This window comes from Rousettus aegyptiacus, unplaced genomic scaffold (assembly GCF_014176215.1).
Source record: "Rousettus aegyptiacus isolate mRouAeg1 unplaced genomic scaffold, mRouAeg1.p scaffold_m13_p_7, whole genome shotgun sequence".
Lineage (NCBI taxonomy): Eukaryota > Metazoa > Chordata > Mammalia > Chiroptera > Pteropodidae > Rousettus > Rousettus aegyptiacus.
This window is the reverse complement of record NW_023416310.1, coordinates 26,118,405-26,140,258: the sequence shown is the minus strand read 5'-3', so window position 1 is coordinate 26,140,258 and position 21,854 is coordinate 26,118,405. Positions and strand designations below refer to the sequence as shown.

Genomic DNA, 21,854 nt, shown 5'->3' with positions numbered 1-21,854 from the left:
GTGTCTAATCTTTTAAAATTCACTAAGTGTCAAAAATCTTTGGTTTTAGAGCTCTCAGAGATCATTTAATAGTTCTCTCATTTAAAGAGGGAACGATGAGTTTCAGGAAAGTGGCGGTATTATAGAGGCAGAGTGTCCATTCCCTGGTCATAGCCCAGGTTTGTGGTTATTTTGTTTTTCTAATAACAATCGTTGTTTTCTTGGTGGAAGGAACTTTAAGCCCCAGAGGTATATTATGAAAGAAAGGCATGGCTTTTCTGCACACTTGTAAGATTTCACACACAGCTGCAGATTTTGGCACACTGATTAGTTTCATTGCCTCACATTTTTATCACATATTTTATTATTCAAGTACATTTCCAAGAATTTTTTTCCCCTTAAAAAATGTTATGTGTATATAAATAACAGTTGTTTAATGCTATATACAGTGATTCTCCCTTGCATTTTGAAATATTTTTTGTTATAAATTGGTAGTCCATTTGAATTAGGTGCATCTCTGTAATATCTTGTCCTCCCCAGGTAGAAGCTTTTCATATACTTTGGGACATTTTTAAAAGAAAAAAAACAACTTGTCTTCCTAGCTTGAAGAATCTTTCAGTCCGAAGGCACAGTGTTGTTCATTGTCTACCCACGTCTTCAGTTTTTGGAATAGTTATGTTAGCTTAAAAATTCATCTCTGTAAAAAGCACCTTAGCAGTGCTGTTCCCAGTTCTTGGAAATTTCTCTGTGTCTCCCACAGCCCATGGTACCCTTTGGCAGGGAACAGATGTGGTCTACCTTCCTCTTCTTCAGAATTAAAGGTTCCAAGGCTTAGGTTTTTATTTAATCAAATTAGTTTTGTATATTCATACACTTGAAAAATTACATTTATAAATTGAATTTTACATTACATGAGAATATTTTAATGAATGAAATTATAATTAGCTTCTGAGAGTCTTGTTTTGAAAATTGATTGTAAACGAAAGGCTTTTGTATTAATTAGACTGACTTTGTTATCAAACTATTTATAAAATCACTCTGAACTTTAATTTCTACTATTTAGGGCACTTTTTAATATATTCTGTGTGAAAGTTTGAGGTGCAATCTATGTATGGCTCGGGGAAATCTTACTCATTATTTACCTTTATTGCAAATTTCTAATGGAGTGTGAATAAGATTTTTTACTTTCAGGAATCATTAGTTATCACAAACTTAGCTTTCCAATTTTGGGGTGAGGGGTCAAGGGGGCTAGGAAAATTCCATTTATTTTATTTAGTATTTGGATATTTTGGGGAAAAATTTTACTTGTGTTTTATGGAACATTTGTGCCCAAACCTTCCTAGAGCTGACTGTGCGCAATCAAGATATTTATAAATTTTTTAAAAAGAACACATTTAAAGTAGTATTGGTTTATGCTTAATGATTATATTGAGTTTTTTCTGTTTGTGAAGACTGGATTACCACATAGAAGGGACTTTTTTCGATATGAAACAGTCTGCCTTTTTCCAATAAACTTCCTGTCATCCTATAATACTTAGTCTGATTTCAGCAGCAGGCAGTTTCTCAGTCACTTTAAAACGACAAATTTTTATCAACGTAATTTTCAGAGCGTTTAACAAAGTGCAAGATCTTTTTGTTTTCTTTCACTTTTTGATAGGTGAAGTATTTCTGTGGTTTAAAATTCAAAAGATACACAGAAGGTCATTTTTACCTTTGGTTCACAATCACTCTGTTCCTTTCCCTGGAGGCAATATTTGGAATAGTTCTTTTTCCAACATCATATTTAAAAAAGTTCTAAATATTTTCTTAAGTTCTACTTAGTAATTTCATTAATTTCTGTTTAATCAAATTTTACAGAAGTAAATGGCGACTGGCAAAGAGCTGATGCTGTCTGGAATAAAATGCAAGAAGAAAATATTATTCCTCGTGGAAAGACATTAAGATTATTAGCAGAAATCCTTAGAAACAATAATCAGGAGGTTCCATTTGATGTACCTGAGGTAATTTGTTTTTATCTGTAAGCATAGCAGATTTTGTTTCCAGTATGACTTAGGTCATAGATTAGCCCAGTTTTATACTGAAATGATCACTGTATTTACCAGGTTTTGGTTAACTGAATAATTTTGTTTTCAAGTTGTGGATTGAGGAAGAAAAACATTCCCCGAATCCTTCAGCACCCTCACGTGTAGAAACTAATATTCAGAAAGATCTATTGAATGCCTGCCAGTGGAAGAGAAGCAAAGGTCAGTATGTACACTGGGGTCTTCTAATAGCCCAACAAATTTGAAGTGCTGTAGGATAAAGATGGAACTTAAATTGTATATATTATTTTATTTTTTAAATTAACAGACATTTGAGGGCAATTAGGAAAATTTATATATTGACTAAAGAGTGGGTAATTAAGAAATCGCTCTCATTTTTATTCGATAATATAATGATATTATGATTTATGGAAAAATGTCCTTAAATTTTGAGATCTATAATGAAGTATTAAAGGATGAAAAAAAATCTATGTTTCTGTAATTTATTTTAAAATACTTAAATCATAAAGAACAAAGATAAAGTAAATGGCAAATAATGAAAGTAATTATTAGATGTAGGTTATGGATCTGTGGAGGGGTTTATTATACTATTCTTTATATTTTTCTCTACATTTGCAATTTTTTAAAATACCAAAATAGGTATACAGTTTATCAAAAATTATACTTTGAAAATAGCATTACCATGAATTTATTTTTTGGCAAATATATATTTTGCTTTTATTCAAAGCAAAAAATGATTAGTGCATTAACCACCATATTAGTGTGTGTCAAAGTGATCAAGCAATATAGTAGTCCCTCATTTATCTGTGGGGGATACGTTCCATGACACCCAGTGGATGCCTGAAACCACAGATAGAACATATATACCATGTTTTTTCCTATACATCCATACCTGTCATAAAGTGTAATTTATAAATTAGGCACAATAAGAGATTAACAACAATAACTGATAATAAAATAGAACAATCATAATAATATGCTGTAATAAAAGTTATGTGAATTTGACATCATTAAGTAAAATAAGGGCTTTTTGAGCCTAAGCACTGTAATACCATGACAGATGTCAATCCGATAACGGAAATGGCTACTGGGTGACTAATAACTGGGTAATATATACAGCATGGATACGCTGGACCAAAGGACGATTCACATCCTGAGCAGGACAGTGAGATTTCATCACAGTATTCAGAACAGTGTGCAGTTTAAAATTTATTAATTGTTTATTTCTGGAATTTTCCATTTAATATTTTTGGACGGCAGGAAGTAAAACCTCAGATAAGGGGGATTACTGTATCCAGGGCTGGAGGCAGAACATGAACCCTATTCCTTGCTTTAGTGGTAAACTTTCCTGAAGGCATGCCCACCTCTGTTATGACAACTTTAAAAGGTTTCTGACCATCTGAACCCTTGAATATAAGCTTGCCAATTGTATTCTAGATATTTTCACTAAGACTTTGTTGTAATCCCCCGAAATCATACATGACTGTTATTTCCTTTATTCTTGTTAATTTTTCTCCATAGAACAGTACCATGTGGATTTTCAAGTATGTTTTGTGATAATTTTACCATTATGCAACAGATTTTTTATTCATTTTTGTACTGACAGTTTTTAGCTCTGTTCAGTAGAAAGGAATCAATTTAGAAATTTTTTGAACCTCTTAATTTCTTGACTTAACTAGAAATTATGTGACATTGAGATAAAGTGTATGAAATAAGAATAAGGTAAGCTCTTAGGCTTTCTCAGTCATGCAGAGTAACTTTTTATTCATTGAGTCATTATCCATTGCTGCGTACTCAGTCTGTACATCCTTGAGTCTCACCATGTATCTGTTAAACCTAAATGTAAAATTAATTATCATTATCAATGCTATTAAATATTCTAGTGGAGTTTTGATTTGACTATATAGTTTCTGCTTAAAGAGTCTAAAACTCTTTCATATAATGCTTTTTTTCAAATGGCTGTTTTAAGTAAAAACACTTAACTATTTAAATATAATGTATTATAAATGTAAAAGTATATTCCTATTCTAATTGCAATATTTTAATAATTTAAATTTATCTAATTGGTTTCATCCTGTTAATTTTTTCAGAGCTTTTAGTTACTTTTGTGTATATCTCAGGATTTGAATCCTTAACAAAATATGAACAGCGTAGATAATAAATGCTTACATGAACACTTTATCAAATTTCTGGTAGTTTAGTATACTTACAGGGATAGTGTGACTTTCACGCCAGACTAAAACCTGTGGTGAATGAATTTGGTACATTACAGTAATTGCTTTTTTTTTAAGCTACTAGAAAATAAGAAACATAGCCATACCAATTTCATGTGAAGACTACAATTTTTAGAAAACAATTATTAAGATTTTCTAGATTATTTGATTTTAAATATTCAAATTGTACTTATTTATTTTCATTCAGCAAACTAAACTATTATATGTTTGTTGAGAAGTAGACAATAATTTCATTACATCATAACTTCTTCACTTATTTACTGAATGACAGGTTCTGTCCTTTTTAGTTAAGATACAAATATGAATGTCATACTTTTTCTCTCGTTTGCTGTGAATTTAGTTCAAAAAGATAACGAAGTTTTTGATGCCACTTCGTTAATTAAAAGGCTAATGCACACTTCCCTAACTTATAAATATAAGAATAGTTTCTGCTTTTTCAGGAACCTCTCAAATATTCTTCTGAGCATTAATAGCATGTTCATTCCTAGTTGTGTGTTCTCTGTTTCTTTACAGTGAGCTTTATATTCACAGAAGGTCATACGTGATAGTTCAGTTATGCCCTGTCTTTACCGTGATTTGTTTTTACATACCAGAGAGTGGATTGTAGTTTCAGTTGGATGTTTATAGCCAGGCAATTTTATTTCAGAAAAGTAAGTGACTGAAAAGTGTAGTTACTTCTCTTTTGGTAACATCTTTTCATTCACTGACAGTTATTGTGAACAAGTGAAATAAAACTGTTAATCAGTCAAACAAATGTTGCTTAGTTTACTTGTTAGATATCTGTATATTTGAAAATTGTATGTTTTTGTATAAGTCCTGTCGTAGCCAAATAATTTGATCTCCTAATTTTAGAATTATAGGCTATATTCACTTTAATGCTATTGTGTGGAAATGTTAACCATTGTAACCACCCACTTATAGATTAAAGATTGCTTTAAAATGAATCTTTTGCTCCCCTCAGTCTAAATTATACCTCTGGTTTATTTGGACTTTAACACACATTTTGCAATTTTTTTTGAAACTGGTGTAATTTTTTGACAAATTCAGAAGAGCTATTTCTCATTTTTATTTGCAGGAAAATAATTTACTGAGTTTAGAAAGCTAATATGAAAAATAATTTTTGAAGGAAACCCTTTCAGGTACCATCCACTTGGATTAAGTAGTAGTTTCCAAATATATCACTTTGTATTTTAAAGATTACAAGAGTGACAACAGCTGCTTGCTCAGTCAATATGTGTGTCTCTACAGAGTGGTATAGTGGGTAAGTTTTAAAAGAAACAAATATGTGAGTTTAGGGTTTTGTTTTAGAGTTTTTTTCCCTCCTTTTTGCCATTTCAGAATGATATAATCTTGTTTTTTTGGATTTTTTTGTTTTTGCTTTTATTCCCCATAGATGCATATGATACTTTCCTGAAAGCACAAAAGCAAAATGTTGTGTTTAACAGTGAAACATACAGCAGTCTCATTAAATTACTGTTGACAAAGGATAGCTTTCCACAGGCAATGCAAGTGAAAGATTTGTAAGTATAAGTCCATTTATTAAAGCTCTCACTTATCACCTATCATTAAGAAATTTTCTAATGATATGTTATTGTAATAGCAGTTGCTTGATTTTCCTCAACTACCTGTAAAAATCATATGACATGTTTTTTTTTTTAATTTTATGGGGGTTTTTAAGCTTTTAAGATATATAACCTCCACTGCCCTGCATAGTGCAGTGTCTTTTATTTGCCTTACATAATCTTGAAACTCATTTATGATGCCCATATACAGAAAAATAATTTTTATTATGTTTCTTGTTAAGCAGCTAGTTATGTGTACCTTTCGTGGTGGGAGCAGCTTGATCTAATGAAGACATCAAAAACTTGAGCAAGGGTTTGAGTCTTACTGAATGCTCTATGACCTTGGGAAAATTATCCTCATCTTTGAGTATTAATTTTTCTTCTATATGATGAGCGAATGATAGTATGTACATGAAAGATTTATTCTAGGTATCGAAGAAGATAGACTGAAGTAGAGAAAATACAGGTGCTCAACACATATCTCTGGCTACTTCCCTAGAGTAAAATACTTAGAACAAGAATAGTTTTCTTACCTGATGTATTAATTAACTGACTCTGTTATCTTATCCCCATGGATAAGTTGAGTTATTAATCAGAAAGGGCCCTAGAAAGAAATAGATCAAGGTCACCTACTCTAGAACAGGGTTCCCACACTCCCGGGCCACAGACTGGTTCCGGTCCGTGGCCTCTTAGGAACAGGAACCGGGCCACACAGCAGGATGTGAGCAGTGGGTGAGTGAGCGAAGCTTCATCTGTATTTGCAGCTGCTCCCCAGCGCTAGCATCACCACCTCGGCTCCACTTTAGATTATCAGACATTAGATTCTCATAGAAGCACTGGTCCCTGGTGCCAGAGAGGTTGGGGACTGCTGCTCTAGAACATAGACCTGTCCTATTGAGTCAGTAGCTTTATTTTCAATGGCAAAGGTCAACCTTTTCATAGTATATTGTGAGTTCTGAATTAATCTCTCTGGGCTAATTTTTTGGCCTTCAAATTTTTTAAGTCTCAGCATTTTGGGGGATATTAGAATCCTGAATAGAAAATGATGCTTGCCATTCTTGCAATTTGCTGGAAAACCTGGTGTTAATACTAGTATCACGTTAAAGTTATGCACCATAGAGCCATATTTACTGTTGATGTTTCAGTACAGTTTGAAAATGTGTATGACTGCACTTGTCTATGGAAATATATCTTCATATAGATACACATATACAATAAATATGGATATATGCATACTATATATATATACACACACACATATATACCATATGTATCTATGATCTTGCATTATTTGTGTGTTTTGATATAGGACAATCACATTAAGATTTCATGTATTTAATGTATTCTGTGTCTCATTTCTTTTTAGTCAGTGGCTAATTAAATAAATTACCTATCTTTAGAATACTTAGTACATCCTGAATTAGTGACTTGGAAAATTTGACAGTGAACAGCATCCTATCATCTGTAATCATTGAAGTCATCAAGGAGGTGTGGGTTTTTTCCTAAAATTACTTTTCTCAGGAAATTATCTAAATTCTCTATTCCAACACTATGTAGCCATAATAATCAAAGGTGTTCTGAAGCAGCAATGGTTTGGGAATAAGAGGAGACAGGAAAATGAAGCATTCTGTGTTGAGAATTGGGTATGATTAAGTGAGGGGGTAGAAGCAAAGAAGGAAAACTATTTAAAAAACCTTTAATCTCAAGGTTGGTCACAAAGACCTCTGAAATACTTCCCCAAATTACAGATTATAATTTTTTAAATTTTAATTGGGTTTGTTCTAGAATGGGGAGCCTCACATTCCTGCAGCATAAAAAGATTCCTCACAGCCTCCCCCAAATGTTTTGATTGAGCCGATCTGCTACGGGGCCCAGGAATCTGCATTTTACTGAACACCCAAGTGATTTGAGAATTGTATGTCTTAAACATTTTGATGGCATACCCTTAATAATTGTACTAATGAATTGTACTAATGTCTCACATGTAAGTATATTTTAAAATGCTCAAAAAAGTTTTCAGAGGATAAGATTTAAAAATAGAGTTTTAAACTTTTTTTTTTTTTGCCTCACCCTAAAGCATTTACACACAGTGCTTCCATTGAAGACCACTCATCTAGAGTAGTTTTTCTCTTGAGGGTACTGTTATCTCAGCTTTGTTATCCTTCCAGGAGTGTTACATAGCCACCTTCCCCATGTGGCTGTGTGGCCCAAGAGAATTCTAGATGGAAAGCCTTAGAATGCCCAGAAGCACCTAATCTGGGGATTGGATGCATGTCTTTTCCATTAAACCAATAAAATGTTACAACTGACTATGAAGAATTGTATCTTGGGTTAGATCTGCAGTGAATACTTTTGAAAATAACTCTTGACTGAATTCAGAAGAATAGATTGTAGTTCCAGTTTTCCAAGTAATTAACTATATACCAGAATAATGTCATGTAACTTCTCTGGATTCATTTCCTGGTTCATTGCCAACATGAGTCCATGTTATCTCTCCCATTTCCAGATCTGTATCCATGATCAGAGTAGCAAAGAATTGTTGCTTTGTTTTATAGGCATCTTTATTATAATATAGTGTAACCAAATGAGCCACTGTAGCAAGAAGCAGTGCCTCCTGCTGTGATCCTGGTGCTGTTACTGTTGGTCTGGGAATAGCTGTCTGTTCTATAATTATCTGCACGATGCCACTTGTTCAGTCTGTAGAGCAATGATTTTTCCTAGGAACTAAAAGGTACAGTCTTTGTTTTTGCTATACCTTTGCTGTCTCTAATGTTTTGCAGATTCACTTGATCTCTGATGAGATTACTTCAATTTTATTAACAGGACCATTTAACCTACCCAACAAGGAATGGAACCTCAAAAGTAACAGTAACAGCTGCCTTTAAAAAAATTTTAAAGAAACTAACTTTCTTCCACTTTTAGTTAGAATTACATTTCTTCATATTTCAAAATAAAAATTTAGGTACAGTGAAATTCTTTCAAGGGAGAGGAACTGCTTATTCAAAGATCAGTAAGGGATATACATTATTATTTTAAATCTCTGATAACACTAAACTGTATTAGGAAATTTGAGAATCACACGGCAGGAGCTCTGCTTTATCTTTTGAGAATAGCACTTTGTTTTCTTTTGTCCCTACCAGCTTTTATTTCATTCTATCTAGGAAATAATACTCAATCAACCACTGATGGTTTTTACTGGATTGGCCAGTTTTTGTTATCCAAAGTAAGGTAAATTATAATCACCAGCTACTATCCTCTGTGTGTGTTATGTAAGTATAATCCACAGACCAGTGAAATCTCTAATGTGAAACTCTCCCTGTGATACTATCTTCTTTGGTTAAGACAGATTAATTTTTGCAGTTGATCGTAAATTAAAAGACTCTTGTCCATTATCAGTAGTTTTTCCCCTTTATTTGGCAGTTCTAAAAATGAAAAGAAAATGTCTAGAATTCTGTGTTGTTCAATCCAATAGTCATAGCCATATGTGCTTATTTAAATTTAAATTGATTAAATTAAATAGAATGAAAATTTCCATTCCTCTGTCACATATAGACACAGTGGCTGCCCTATTAGACAACATGGATTAAAAAAATTCCCCTCATCATAGGAAGTTTGATTTGACAGCCGTGGAAAAGATATTTTTTCAAAAGGAAGGATCAGAATTATGGGTCAGAAGTAAACTTCTTTTATCATATTGAATGAATGAATCTAACACAAAATCTCTACTAGAAACTTGTTCTAGTTTTTCTCCTTTTGCCAGTTTGGAATAGACTTTGAATGTAATTGATAAGTTTCTATATATGTAAAATATATATATGTTCGGTATATAATAGAGCTGGAGAGATTTCTTCCTGTTTTACTTTCATATTTGTATGCACTAGGCAGCTTATTGAGATACGAAAGAAAATGTTCTGTGTTTTGAGGTTTCAGAAAGGTTTTGTGATTCACACTTGATGCCACTTAAAAGAGAAGTCTTGTTACCTCATGGGTTTAATAAATTTTAGGTAATATTTTCAGGTAAATACGGTATAATACATGTAGTGTTGGACATAAAAAGTGAGCTTAATTTTAATAGTGTTTACTGTTTATTTAATCATGCTAAAGACTGAGAAAGCAAATCCTTTATTTTATGCAGTTTATAGTCTCATGCACGAGTTGTTGACTTAAGAGCTTTGACAGATGGGACAAAGGAAAAAAGTCAAACTGAGCAATGGGTGTTTTGGTGGGATTAAGGGGATGGGTGGAGGATAAGAAAATCCTGTTGGGGGGGCAGGCAGGGAAATGCAGGGGTGAACCTCAGAGGCTGGAAATGACTGAGAGGATGCGCGCATCACCATGTCTTTGGAGGATTTTCTTGGGATTGATGAGAATAATTTAGCAGTGACCCTGCTGTTCTTGAAATCTGCCCAGCTTAGATGTTCATGTAGTCAGGCTGAGGTTGTTGGCAGCAAGATCATCGCTGAGCTTGATTAAGGCAAATGGCAGCAATTGCTTTTGGTCCTTTTGACCTGTGGAAATTTCCTAATCGGGAGATGAACCCCAGGGGCATTAAGGATGCTGAAATTTCATCACAGGAGATGTGCAAACAGTGTAGCAAACAGAAATCATCTCTGGCTAAGATTTTTTTTTTTTTTTTTTTTTTTAATCATGTAGGTTTTGGTCATGAGCAATTTTTTGCTCCTGAGTTTTAAAAAGGTGCATTATTTTTGGGTGAGGGGAATGTTTTAGATTTAAGGCCAGGACAAAATTGTTGTGTGAAATTTTAATTTAATCTAACAATGGTTTTAGTTCAGCATGTTCACCTTTAAAAACAGTATGTATCTAGATGACAGAAATTTGAAAGTTAATCAACCAAATGATAAGGTGTTAGTAATATGCTTTAGTTTATATTTAAAATATGCAGTGCTGAAAATAAATGTTCATTTTTGTTGCCGAAAGAATAGTTTTGCATTTTATAATTATGGTGAATGTAGAAAAAAGAGGAAAAAGTATCCAGCTTAGGATACAGCAGAACAATGCAGGGCATGCAGTTATTTTAGTCATCTAATATGTCAGCATTCAAGAATCTGAACCGATTGTTTAAAAAAAATCTTGTACTTTGTTTCTTTTGTTGCTCATTTCCAACTTTGTCATCTGTCAGAATGCAAAAAAAAATTATCCTTCTATAACCATTGACAGGATAACACAAAAGCTGTCTCCAGGTCGATATTTTGCAGCAATATTTTTAACATACGAACAGTAGTTTTTATAATTTCACCTTGGTGCTCAACCATTTATTATCGTATCAGAAGCATGTCAGTAATTCCTTTCTAAATGTCTGCTTCTTTTAGCGCTGAGACCCACATCAAGGGCTTCACACTGAACGATGCTGCCAACAGCCTCCTCATCATAACGCAAGTTAGGCGGGATTATTTGAAAGGTATGTCACAATGCTTGACCTTTACGTCACATTAATGCCTCTGCAGATTTTTCTTGTAACGCCCTTCGAATACTTGGATAAAGGAGTCCATTTAGCAAATTACCTGCTTATCAAGAGCCTTTTGTGGTAGCTGAGAGACGTAAATTACTGTACATGCATTTATAATACAGCTTGAATATGAATGTACTTGTCATTTGACCACTTAGTCCAGTTTCCATTCCATTTAACACAAGATGGGTTTTCTTAAGATGAATCACAGCTCTTCAGACATGCAAAATTTGTGTTCCAGAATGAGAGAAAGTACAGGCTTTCAAGTGCGTTAAAATTCACAGCACAAGGCATTTTGCTTTGGAAATTAACATACTTTAGAGCATCTGAAACAATTCCCAGCAGTTGTTTCTTGCATATTGTGTTGGTTGTGTATGAGATAGCAAATGAGTTAAATTGAGTGTTAAATGTACGGATTTGTGCACCAAATGATTATAATATTGATTTTTAAGACTTAATCTAATACTTTTTAAAAATAGTTTGTAATACCAACAACAATAAAATATGGTGTTTGTTTGGAGTTTGGAATTTGAAGTTTTTAAATTAAGAGTATACCACCAGAAAGATGTGGAGATGACTTTTGGGAGGACTTAAGTGGGGGGGACCATTTGTTTGGTGGAGGCTCTTCATGGGTTTGCAGAGGGATGGGTTTGGATCTGACAGTCATGAATGAGCTCCTGAGGGGGGAAATGTTGAATCTCTTAAATTTGGGTAAGCACCTTTTCACGTTTTTGAATTTGAATTTTAGTACAGTAACACCATACTTTTGCCAATACAATAAAACCCACTTAGGAAATCTTTAAGGAAGGTTGAAAAAGCTCTTTAACCTTTAAATATGTTACCATATGTCTTCCTCAGTCTGTAATAATGGTGTTATTCCTTACTTGCATGTTTATAAAATAATTTCACATCCCTCAGAGAAAATTGCTGTCTGATTATGCAGCTTTAACGTTGCTTGTAATACCTAAATGTACTGGTCTGTAGATATCTTCCTAATTGATTAGGACAGCGTATAATAAGTGATGATTTCTCCCTTTGCAAAATTTTCATCTCAGCATTCCACAGGCAGGGCCAGCCCATATAGACTGTTTTTTGGACAGCCTTAAGTCATACTTGAGTGATGTAAGGCTTGTTATTAAAACTTTAAAAGCTTTCATTTTATTTTTAATAAAAAAAAGGCTTTCTGTCAAATTGATATTTTATGTAGAAATGACAATTTTAAAACATAGAAAAATTAAACTTGCTCCCCATATAAATCAGCTCATTCATAAATAGCTTATATATCTGCAGACATGGAGATAAAAACAAAACACTTTCTTAATTTCAAGGGGTTGATTTTTGTGCTGAATCTGAATTCCGTTTGTTTCACTTGACTGTTACCCTTTATGTTAGGTACGCCGTGAAAGCTATGAGAACCTTTATGATTAATTTTCACATCTATTCTTCTCAGCTATTCAGTTTAACTGGAGGTTGGCTGAGAGCAGGAATGATGATCCCACTGTTCCGCCACTACCACCTCCATCCCTACATGCCACCTCCTGTGCCTCTCCACAGGCTGACCTAGAATCAAGTGATCATTGGCGTGGATGGGAATGGTGTTGGCACTATCCACATCTCCTTACTTTGCTCCATGGCTGACTAGAGCTCCCAAGTTTTAAATTCCCTTCTCCAGGTTTCTTTTTCTCAATCCCATCTAATACAGGAAGAAAAAAATATAGCCAATTCAATTTTAATTTAATTTTATAAGCTAATACTGTTTTGGAATATTAATAGCCGATACATAGCACCTTTGCAATATAATCAGTATTACTAGTAAATTAGGTGGCTATGAAAAGGACGGGCGGGTATGGACGCATACTGTTTTTGGTGTCTCTTAAATCATAAACTGTACAGAAGGAAGGTCCTTTTTGAGAATATGACTTAGATGCTAATGTTCCATGCTTCCTTTGGATAGACATAATATAATCTATTCTCTACCTTCCACTCTCTCATACACACATGTGTCCATAGAAGCAGACTCTGCGGTAATTAGATTCTTGGGTTAGTGTCTAGCATGACCTTGGGTAAATTATTTAAACTCTGTACCTCCATTCCTTGCCTATAAAATTGGTACTTACTTCAGAAGGGTAGTTGTGAGTATAGTTGCTTACTACTGTGCCTGGCATGTCATATATGTTCAACAAATCTAGTAAAAGCTCAATAAATGCAAGTTACTATCATTACCATCATTATTTATTTGTTATTATTTTTATCCACTGGTGTAAAGATCCTCCCTAGCTGACATTATTCTTGATTATAAAAATATTCTTGGGTATTTTACATGATTTCAAAGAATTAAACATCAAAATGTTTATATTATTTCTGACATCTCAGCATTACATTTATAGCAAAAAGTGTTTTGTGTTTTCTCGAATATTTGTTATTCACAGGATAAACATTTCCTTGCCTTTTACCAAAAAGAAATAAATCAACGGACACTTCAAAATGGTATTCGTTTTTTACTTAGCAATGAATATCCTTTCTGGCACTTGTCAGCCACTTCTCCACTTGTTAATTATTTCTACCAGAATAGAAAGTAGATTGTACGGTACACAGTGCCTACTTAATAGTGATCGTTGCTGCACTTCATGTAAACCCGCACTTACTGGTGGCCTGATGTTTTGTCTTACTGTGAATTTCCCTGAACCTTTTTCATTTCAGCAGTTGGTAATAGTCATGCAAGAACCAACAACAAATAAATAAATAATAGCCCCCCATTCATCTAAAGAGATGCATTTCCAAATAAAGTTTTACTTTGTTAAAAAAAGAATATTCTGAAGTTGATTATCTGTGTATGACCACCAGTTAAGATTTTTTTTCAAGCTTATTTTCTATAGATTATATTATTAAAATTATATTAATAACATTTTGTTTTTTATGTTACTATGTATTTAAAATTTTCTTGAATATGCCTTTTAAACTACCTATTTTCTCTTCTTCCTATTTGAGAGTCACTGGTTTAGATTGTAGATTTGGAGTAATTATAAATTGTTTATTCCATAATAAATACAGAATTCATTATGTATTTTAATAGACTTTAATTATTACCCTTTTCCCATTCTTTAAAAGATAGGCTGTTCTTATTTAATAGACAGCTGCTTTGAGAGTGTTAGTTTTGTCTAGGTTACATAGCTTTAATTGCTATAAAGCCATGAAGTTTTCTTTGGTAGTGGTAGTGGTGATTGTTATGCTAAGTATTACATTTTCCCTCTAGTCTACCACTTTATTTAATATAATGATTTTGTTACACTTGTACATGAGTCAGTAAATGAAAAGGATATTTCATATTTATCCATAATCAAGTACTTGTAAGTATGATGCTTAAAAACAAACTCCCTCCAAAAAACAAAACAAAAACTCCTATGGCTCTATCCATGGAATCTAATGAGCTTTATTGTCTTTGAAAAATGAATGCAAGAAAATACCTATAAGGTATTTAATTACATAAAATTTGCAAGTTCCATTTTAGCTGTTCCTTTGTGATCAATGCTGTTTGGACTAGAAAAAGACATTGTTTTCATGAAAGAATCTTTGGAATATTAGAAGATTTTAATAATCATATAATCTCTGAGTGTAATAAAATTTGGGATAGTATGAATGTGGGTAAAAAAATCACATATTTTTGGCAATTCTATTTTTAAAATTCTCATTTATATTTCTTGAAATTGTCAACTTCTTTGAAATTATTCACTAAATGTTATCCCTGAATGGTACCCACATCCTGTCAGTAACATTTGTATTTTCCCTGTGATAGAAGAAATTTCTCTGGTCTCTGATATCTTATATTCAAATAAATTCATTTTTTTAGGTTTTGTATAAAGTATTAATATTTTCTGTAATCTAGAATAAATTATTCATAGTTTTTTGCATATGACCATTTGGCGCTCATATTTAAAAGCTGGTTTTCAAAATGCATTAAAGTCAGTACAGTTCATAGAAGAGAAACTCAGTCGCCTGCTCTTCTGTTGTAGAGGCTCTAACAACGCTAAAAACGGCCTTGGATCTGAAGCAGACACCTTCTAGGATAGCAGTGACCCGCCTGATTCAGGCGTGTGCCTTGAAGGGTGATACGGAAAGCATACATGCGATTCAGAAGATGGTAAATGGACTCGAAGATTCAATTGGACTTTCACATATGGTTTTCATCAATAACATTGCTTTGGCACAGATAAAGAAGTGAGTATTTTCTAGCCTTTTCTTCCATTGGATACCGGAAGGAGCGTTATCTCAAATACCACTTTAAAAAAAATTTTTTAAACTATTAGAAACCATATCAACTACAGAGGAAATAAAGATTCCAGTTGCTGATTATTCCCTAACTATGAGGGAATAATTTATTATATGTTACAAAATGTGTTTTCGCTTTAAAGTAAATTATAGAATAAAGAACATTTATCAGATTTTTCAAACGTAAATTTTGATCTGTGGTTGATTACTCCTCTCATTCATACACACCAGGCCCTTGTAACACTGTTAGCAGAAATGAAAAATGAGTTCATTGGTTGTCAGCAACACCTGAGATGTTCCACTAGAAGTGAAAAGAGGGAGCTCAGCAAGCATGTTCCTGGGAATAATTATGGAATTGTCCGTGTTCGTGCCTTTAGAAAAAATGTTCTTTAGTTGTTACTCTTACGTACGTTTAATACGTTGTGATATTAAAATGTAATGTTTGGTTTTGAGGGGTTTGTTTATTTCTGTTTCTTTGGGTAGAGAAGTAATGTTTTGTTTTGTTTTCCCTTTTAAAACTATCCTTAAATAGAACTTTAAACTTTCCCTTTAATAAGAAAATGTGATTAAGTTGGAAGATCCAAGGAAATTATCCAAGTAAGATCTGGATGAAGTTTTAAATGTTAACATATAAACACAGTTTTATATAATGTGGAGAATGTTTTTATTCACTAGTAAATAATTTTTTAATTAAAACCCATAAGAAAAATTTATTGTAATGGGGGCATTAATTTTAAGTTAGAGAATTCTTATGTTTTAGGTAATTCCTCTAACGTAAAATTGATTGGGTTTGGAGTGCCATGAATATAAAGTAACAACTAAAGAGCACCTTAACCAAAAAGTCATAATTTTTATTATAAATTGTTAAGGCCATGTAATTGATTTTTTTTTTTAATGTAAAACATGAAGATACTTTTTTTTTTTTTTTTTAAAGAATTTTAGTATAAATTGAGTAGTTTTCAAATGTTCTATAGTACTTGATGGACACATTATCGTGACTGTGGGTTGAGGGACGTGAAATTACACCTCTTAAAGACATCATCAAAATCTTAAGAATCCTGAGATGGTATATATCATCTTTACTTCATGCAGTAGTGACCAGTTTTAGATTTTAAAGCCAAAGTTATAACACTTAAACAAGTTTTCATTTTATGTCCAAAGAGCTTCAAAGTCAAATATTTAAGATAAAGTTATTATCATTATCAATGCTTCTATATATAGTTGTTTGATCTTGTCTCTAGAGCAGTGTTTTCAAACAAGCAACTACTTTATTTATTGTAGAATAAACCACCTACTGATTACTTTTTCTGCCTATATGTGATTGGGTTCAACTTGCATAGTATTTTTTTATCTGGTTAATTGTAAATTATTTCCTTTTTTTTCTAAAGCATTTTGTGTGTATAAATTCCAAAGTAAGTTCTCATACTAAAACTGCCTGTAACATTACCAGAGCAGATATTTCTTTATGATTTATTTTACTTTCTTTTACAGCAATAACATAGATGTTGCAATAGAAAACATTGAAAATATGCTTACTTCAGAGAATCAAACTGTGGAACCCCAGTACTTTGGCTTGGCATACTTATTCAGAAAAGTAATAGAGGAGCGGTTGGAACCAGCACTTGAAAAGAGTAAGTTGGCTGTTCTTGCTATAATATCACACGCACACGCACGCACATTTTTTCTATAGAGAGACTGGACCAAATTTCTTTGGCAGATGAGTTATACCACTGTTTAAACAAAATATTTTTCTTACCTGTCATTTTTTTTTTTTTTTTTCAGTAAGCATCATGGCAGAGAGATTGGCCAATCAGTTTGCAGTTTACAAACCTGTCACTGACCTTTTCCTTCAGCTTTTGGATTCAGGCAAGGTGGATGATGCCAGAGCTCTTCTACAGGTAATGGCCCACCACAGATGGAACAGTGGGGCTGGTGGCTTGGGAGAAGTAAATTGAGAAATGACCAGACATAGGTGTGTGGTAGAACACTGGAAGTGAAATGTGGTGCTGCTAGCACATTTAAATTCATTGCAAACCAAGGTTGTGTGACAAGGACTAGATTGTAAGTTGTAGGTTCCTCGTTTTAAAGATGCCAAATCAGACAGAAATATCCTTAGATTTTAGTGAGTGAGGAGGGTGCTGAGATTTAAAAGGCAAATGTTTCTGTGCAGATAGGTAGCGCAAAACAATTCCTTTGATTTCCTACTTTAATTTCTCTAATGCTCTAAATACTGTGCATCACCATGGCAACACAGTTTGCAAACAAAAAGTAGGAAATGTTTGCTTTTCAAGTACAGCTTCTCCCTTGAATACTCAAACACTCTCAGTGCCTTATTCAAGGTTTATTAAGAGTTGAATTTGCTTTCTATTCACTTGTGTGTCACAGACACATTAAATGACAAATGCAGGTCTCTGTGGCCCGCACTCTCAGTTAAATTAGCAATCTTCAGGGAAGGAGACAACTGCATTCATGCCATTTTAACAGCACTAAATATAAAGCTGCTCCAAGTGCCGAACGGTGGGTGATCGGAGCTGCCACTGGCAATGTACACAAACAGGCACCACTGGGGAGCCCCTTCCCAGCAGGTGGCAGTCAAATAGTCACCGTGATCCTGCCAACGGCTGTGTTTGTGTAGACTCCCTGTGTCAAATTGAGACCTGGGACCAATTTCTGGTAGTAAATAGTGTTCTATTCACTTACATTTTTCCGAATAGTAGATAGCGATGGTAAAACTGTACCCATTTGTTTGAGCTCTAGTTTTGATCCCTAACGTTCATCTAGTTTAACAGTAAAATTAAAGCCCTTTTTAAAAGTAGTGCCTGAGAAATATCTCTGTGGAAATGGCTTTGTAAGAAGTATAAATTGTCACTGCCTCTAAGACTTTCTTTTGTTTAAGGGCGAAGAGAAATTCCGGTTAATTGGGAATTTTTTTGTTTGGTTTAGGTTGCTTACTGTTTTTTTTATTTCTTTGTCTGTTTGTTTATTTTTATGGAAAAGGCAACTTATGATAGAAATGTCAGGAATTTTTTTCATTGTTTTATCTTGCTGCCTTTAGTGTTACAGGTTCTATCTTAAAAGAAATAAACTCTAATGCTTTATCTTTGTGTGTACGTACCTAAATAGGGATACGCCCATATCTGTTTACACAGATGGTAGTGTTCACTGGATTTTATTACATTATTTTGATAGTTCTTTAGAAAGTGGCGCACTTGGTGTTTCATCTACCAGCTTGTTCTGAGCTGGAATATTTCAAGGCTCTTAGAGAGCAAGACTGACAGCAGCCTGCAGAGGGAGAGCGCAGGGATGCTGCTGCTGCCCTCGGGGCTGCACTCACCCGCAGCGGCCTGTCTAGCGGCTCCTCGGTGTCGGCCGTGTTGATGCAACTGCAGCAGTCTTTTCGTTTTCATGCCTTCAGCAGACTGAGGTTTCATATGATAAACCTTTTACCCATCCTTTACCTGCTTGTCAAACAGTAAAAGATTATTCTTGCTGTGAGGAAGAATACTTTATTCACAGATGTCGAAAATATCAGTTTATAATGTAAATGTTCTGTGCGTCCCCAAAAGTTCTTTTTATACTATTCGTTTTAGTATTGACAATGTTTTAAAGCTTTGAAAGAGGAATGTGCTTTTAGAAACTTAAGAGAATGACATCTATGAAGAGTGTAAACTAAAATATTGTCTTGCCATATTTGATTTTACTATAGCATCTAAGATTGGATAGACACTTGATTTATCTGGTCTGTCATATAAACTTTTTTTTTTGAGTTTAACTTTTGTCTCTTTCTCAAGCACTGGCTGTCTGTTGCAATGAAAGCCTTTTATAAAATAGAGAGATTGAAATCAGTCCTTTTGTATGCATAAGTGTAGGTAATTATACTTTAAAGAGAACTTGCTTTGTACATTTTAATTTTTATAAAGAAACGAGCAGTTATCTCCCTGACACCTTATTAAATGTATAATTAACCTTATGATCCCTAGCTCACTTGTGAATGCTTGGCAGTATAATTGGAGAGGAATAGTGTTTCTTTTTTTCCTCTTTCTTCGCAGTCCTAAACCTTATTCTGTGGTCGTTGAAGCATTAGTTTAATTTTTCCCTTGTCTTTTTAAACAAACTTTATACTTGCAATGCCAGGGACAACATTCACAAAAGCTGGCATAGCTTGCTCTTGTTTTCTTTTTTCTTGCCTTAAAAAAAATTGGTCGACTATTAGGACTTCCTGTTGATAATGATACATTACTGTATTATTGTGAACTTTCTTAATTGGAAATATTCACCTTGGTGTGCTTGTTTATCAAAAACCTTCACTTACCGAATAATGTTTCAATTTTTAGAGATGTGGTGCAATTGCTGAACAAACCCCAATTTTCTTGGTGTTCTGTATTAGGAGTTCTCGGAGACCAGGAAAGGTACTGTGCTTTCCTTGCTGACAAATCAATGATGCTATAAGCCAATCTTGTTCAAAGGTGTGAATCTCACATAAGAGCTTGTTGGTTCAGGACCAGATCTAAAAACACTATAAAGATGGAAGATTTTCCTTGTCTATACTTGTTTACATTTTAAGTATTTACATTTTAAGTCAGTTCTGGCTCCTTAGTTGTACCGGAAATGCAATACAGGTCCGTGTAGTGGATTCTCCATGCGTATAGTTGTGCATTAAGAGCCCCGAGAAAGGGCCTGGAGAAATGGAGGATAAAAACCCTGTAGCTTAGGTCACTTAGTATATTTAACAGTGCAGAAGCACTGCTCCCATCAGGTGGCCGTTTTGACTATTAATCCGTAGGTTATCCATTTGACTTTAAAACGGACATATGCTAGAAATTAATGTTCTCAGTTTGTACAACTACCTTACACTAAAAGATGCATGTGTGTGGTGTGTGAGACAGAACCAAGTCCAATTTTTGATGTTAAAGAATAAAAGCCAATTTCTTAAAAAAAAAAAAAAAAAAAACTATTAAGACCTGATTTAAACTATTGAGCACCAGGAACCCCATTATTAGTTTATTTGGGCACGTTATGAAGTTTCAGAGTGCCAGTTGTTAATATTTGTTTTATTGTGAAACATTTAGGTTGTTTCTAGTCTGGGAGGTAGGTCTAAGTTTTCCTTAATTTCTATATACTTCCCACACACATACATGTACTTTTTATACACATTTTTAAAAAAATTTTAACCTAATTGCATATTTAGCTCTGGCTTGTGTATTTATAAACAATTTTTTGACAGTATTTAGTTGCTCTTTTTTTTTTCTTTCAAAGAGATTATTTTTTAAAATTTGTGATTGAAAAGTATAAGGAATCTAAAAAGCACTTGTCACTTCACATATGGGGCTGTGCCAAGTACCTCCTTGCCTTGCTTGGAAGACGGGACAGAAAATATATAGTAACGTGTCTGCTTAGAACATCCCTTCCAGGAGACTTGAAATTAATAGGAAGTCCTTGAAAGATGCAGGTCCAGGTGTAGATTGATGGAATAAATGCACTTAAAAGTGAATTAGGATTTTTAAAAAATTTCTGTTACAGGGTCTACCTGTTTAACCATAGAATAGTCGAACCTGATTTAGCTTCTTGTGGTGAAATGGGAATAGAGCATAAAGCTACATACTATTCATTTTTGATTTATCCAGCAATATTGGAGTGTTTAGAAATATTTAGTGGTTATTCACTGGGGTGTGGCAGTTCTATGTTCACTATAGGAACCAAAAAGCTGGAAGCAATTAAGTGAAAATTCCAGTGAGATCTTCAAGTGCTCTATATACCCAGTAGGGAAAACTTCTGAATGTTTGACTTAAATCTTCACATTTCACTTAAAATTGGTGGCACCTAAACATACAGACCCTTATTATCTCTTCTACTCTTCGGGATCTCATAACTTCTTGCTGTGGTTACCAACTGACAGAAGAAGCAACCTTTATAATATTTTAGAAAAAAATTCATGGAAATGTAAATAGGATTGCATTACCTTTTGAAAAATGCTTGTTTGTTTTGGCCATAAATTATTAAAACAAAATTCTATACTAAGATACAGGCATACTTCATTTTATTGCACTTTGCAGATGTGTTTTTTACAAACTGAAGGCAGGATCCTCCACGAGCAAAAAAATTATGACTCACTTTATGTAATAACTTGCTTTTTTGCAGTGGTCTGGAACTGAGCCCACAACATCTGTGACGTATGCCTGTATACAGAAGGGAAAATAGTCCATTTTATTGAGTAGGCAGTTCTATTGTAATTTTTGTCAAGATGTTCTGATATAATGTTTCACTGTTCTTTTGTATTGCTGGTAACATTACCTATGTTAATTTC

At 33.7% G+C, this 21,854-nt stretch overlaps 1 protein-coding gene across 2 annotated transcripts in view; it reads left to right on the top strand.

Moving 5' to 3' along the window:
- LRPPRC (leucine rich pentatricopeptide repeat containing) overlaps positions 1-21,854 on the top strand; it is a 92,043-nt gene that overhangs the window by 64,082 nt on the left and 6,107 nt on the right. For both annotated transcript variants that reach the window (XM_016142222.2, XM_036223950.1), the window contains exons 28-35: positions 1,837-1,979; positions 2,114-2,222; positions 5,649-5,775; positions 11,148-11,236; positions 15,295-15,499; positions 17,042-17,181; positions 17,333-17,448; positions 19,885-19,959. In XM_016142222.2, the coding sequence (XP_015997708.2) occupies positions 1,837-1,979; positions 2,114-2,222; positions 5,649-5,775; positions 11,148-11,236; positions 15,295-15,499; positions 17,042-17,181; positions 17,333-17,448; positions 19,885-19,959 (1,004 nt within the window). The remainder of the gene's footprint in view (positions 1-1,836; positions 1,980-2,113; positions 2,223-5,648; positions 5,776-11,147; positions 11,237-15,294; positions 15,500-17,041; positions 17,182-17,332; positions 17,449-19,884; positions 19,960-21,854) is intronic.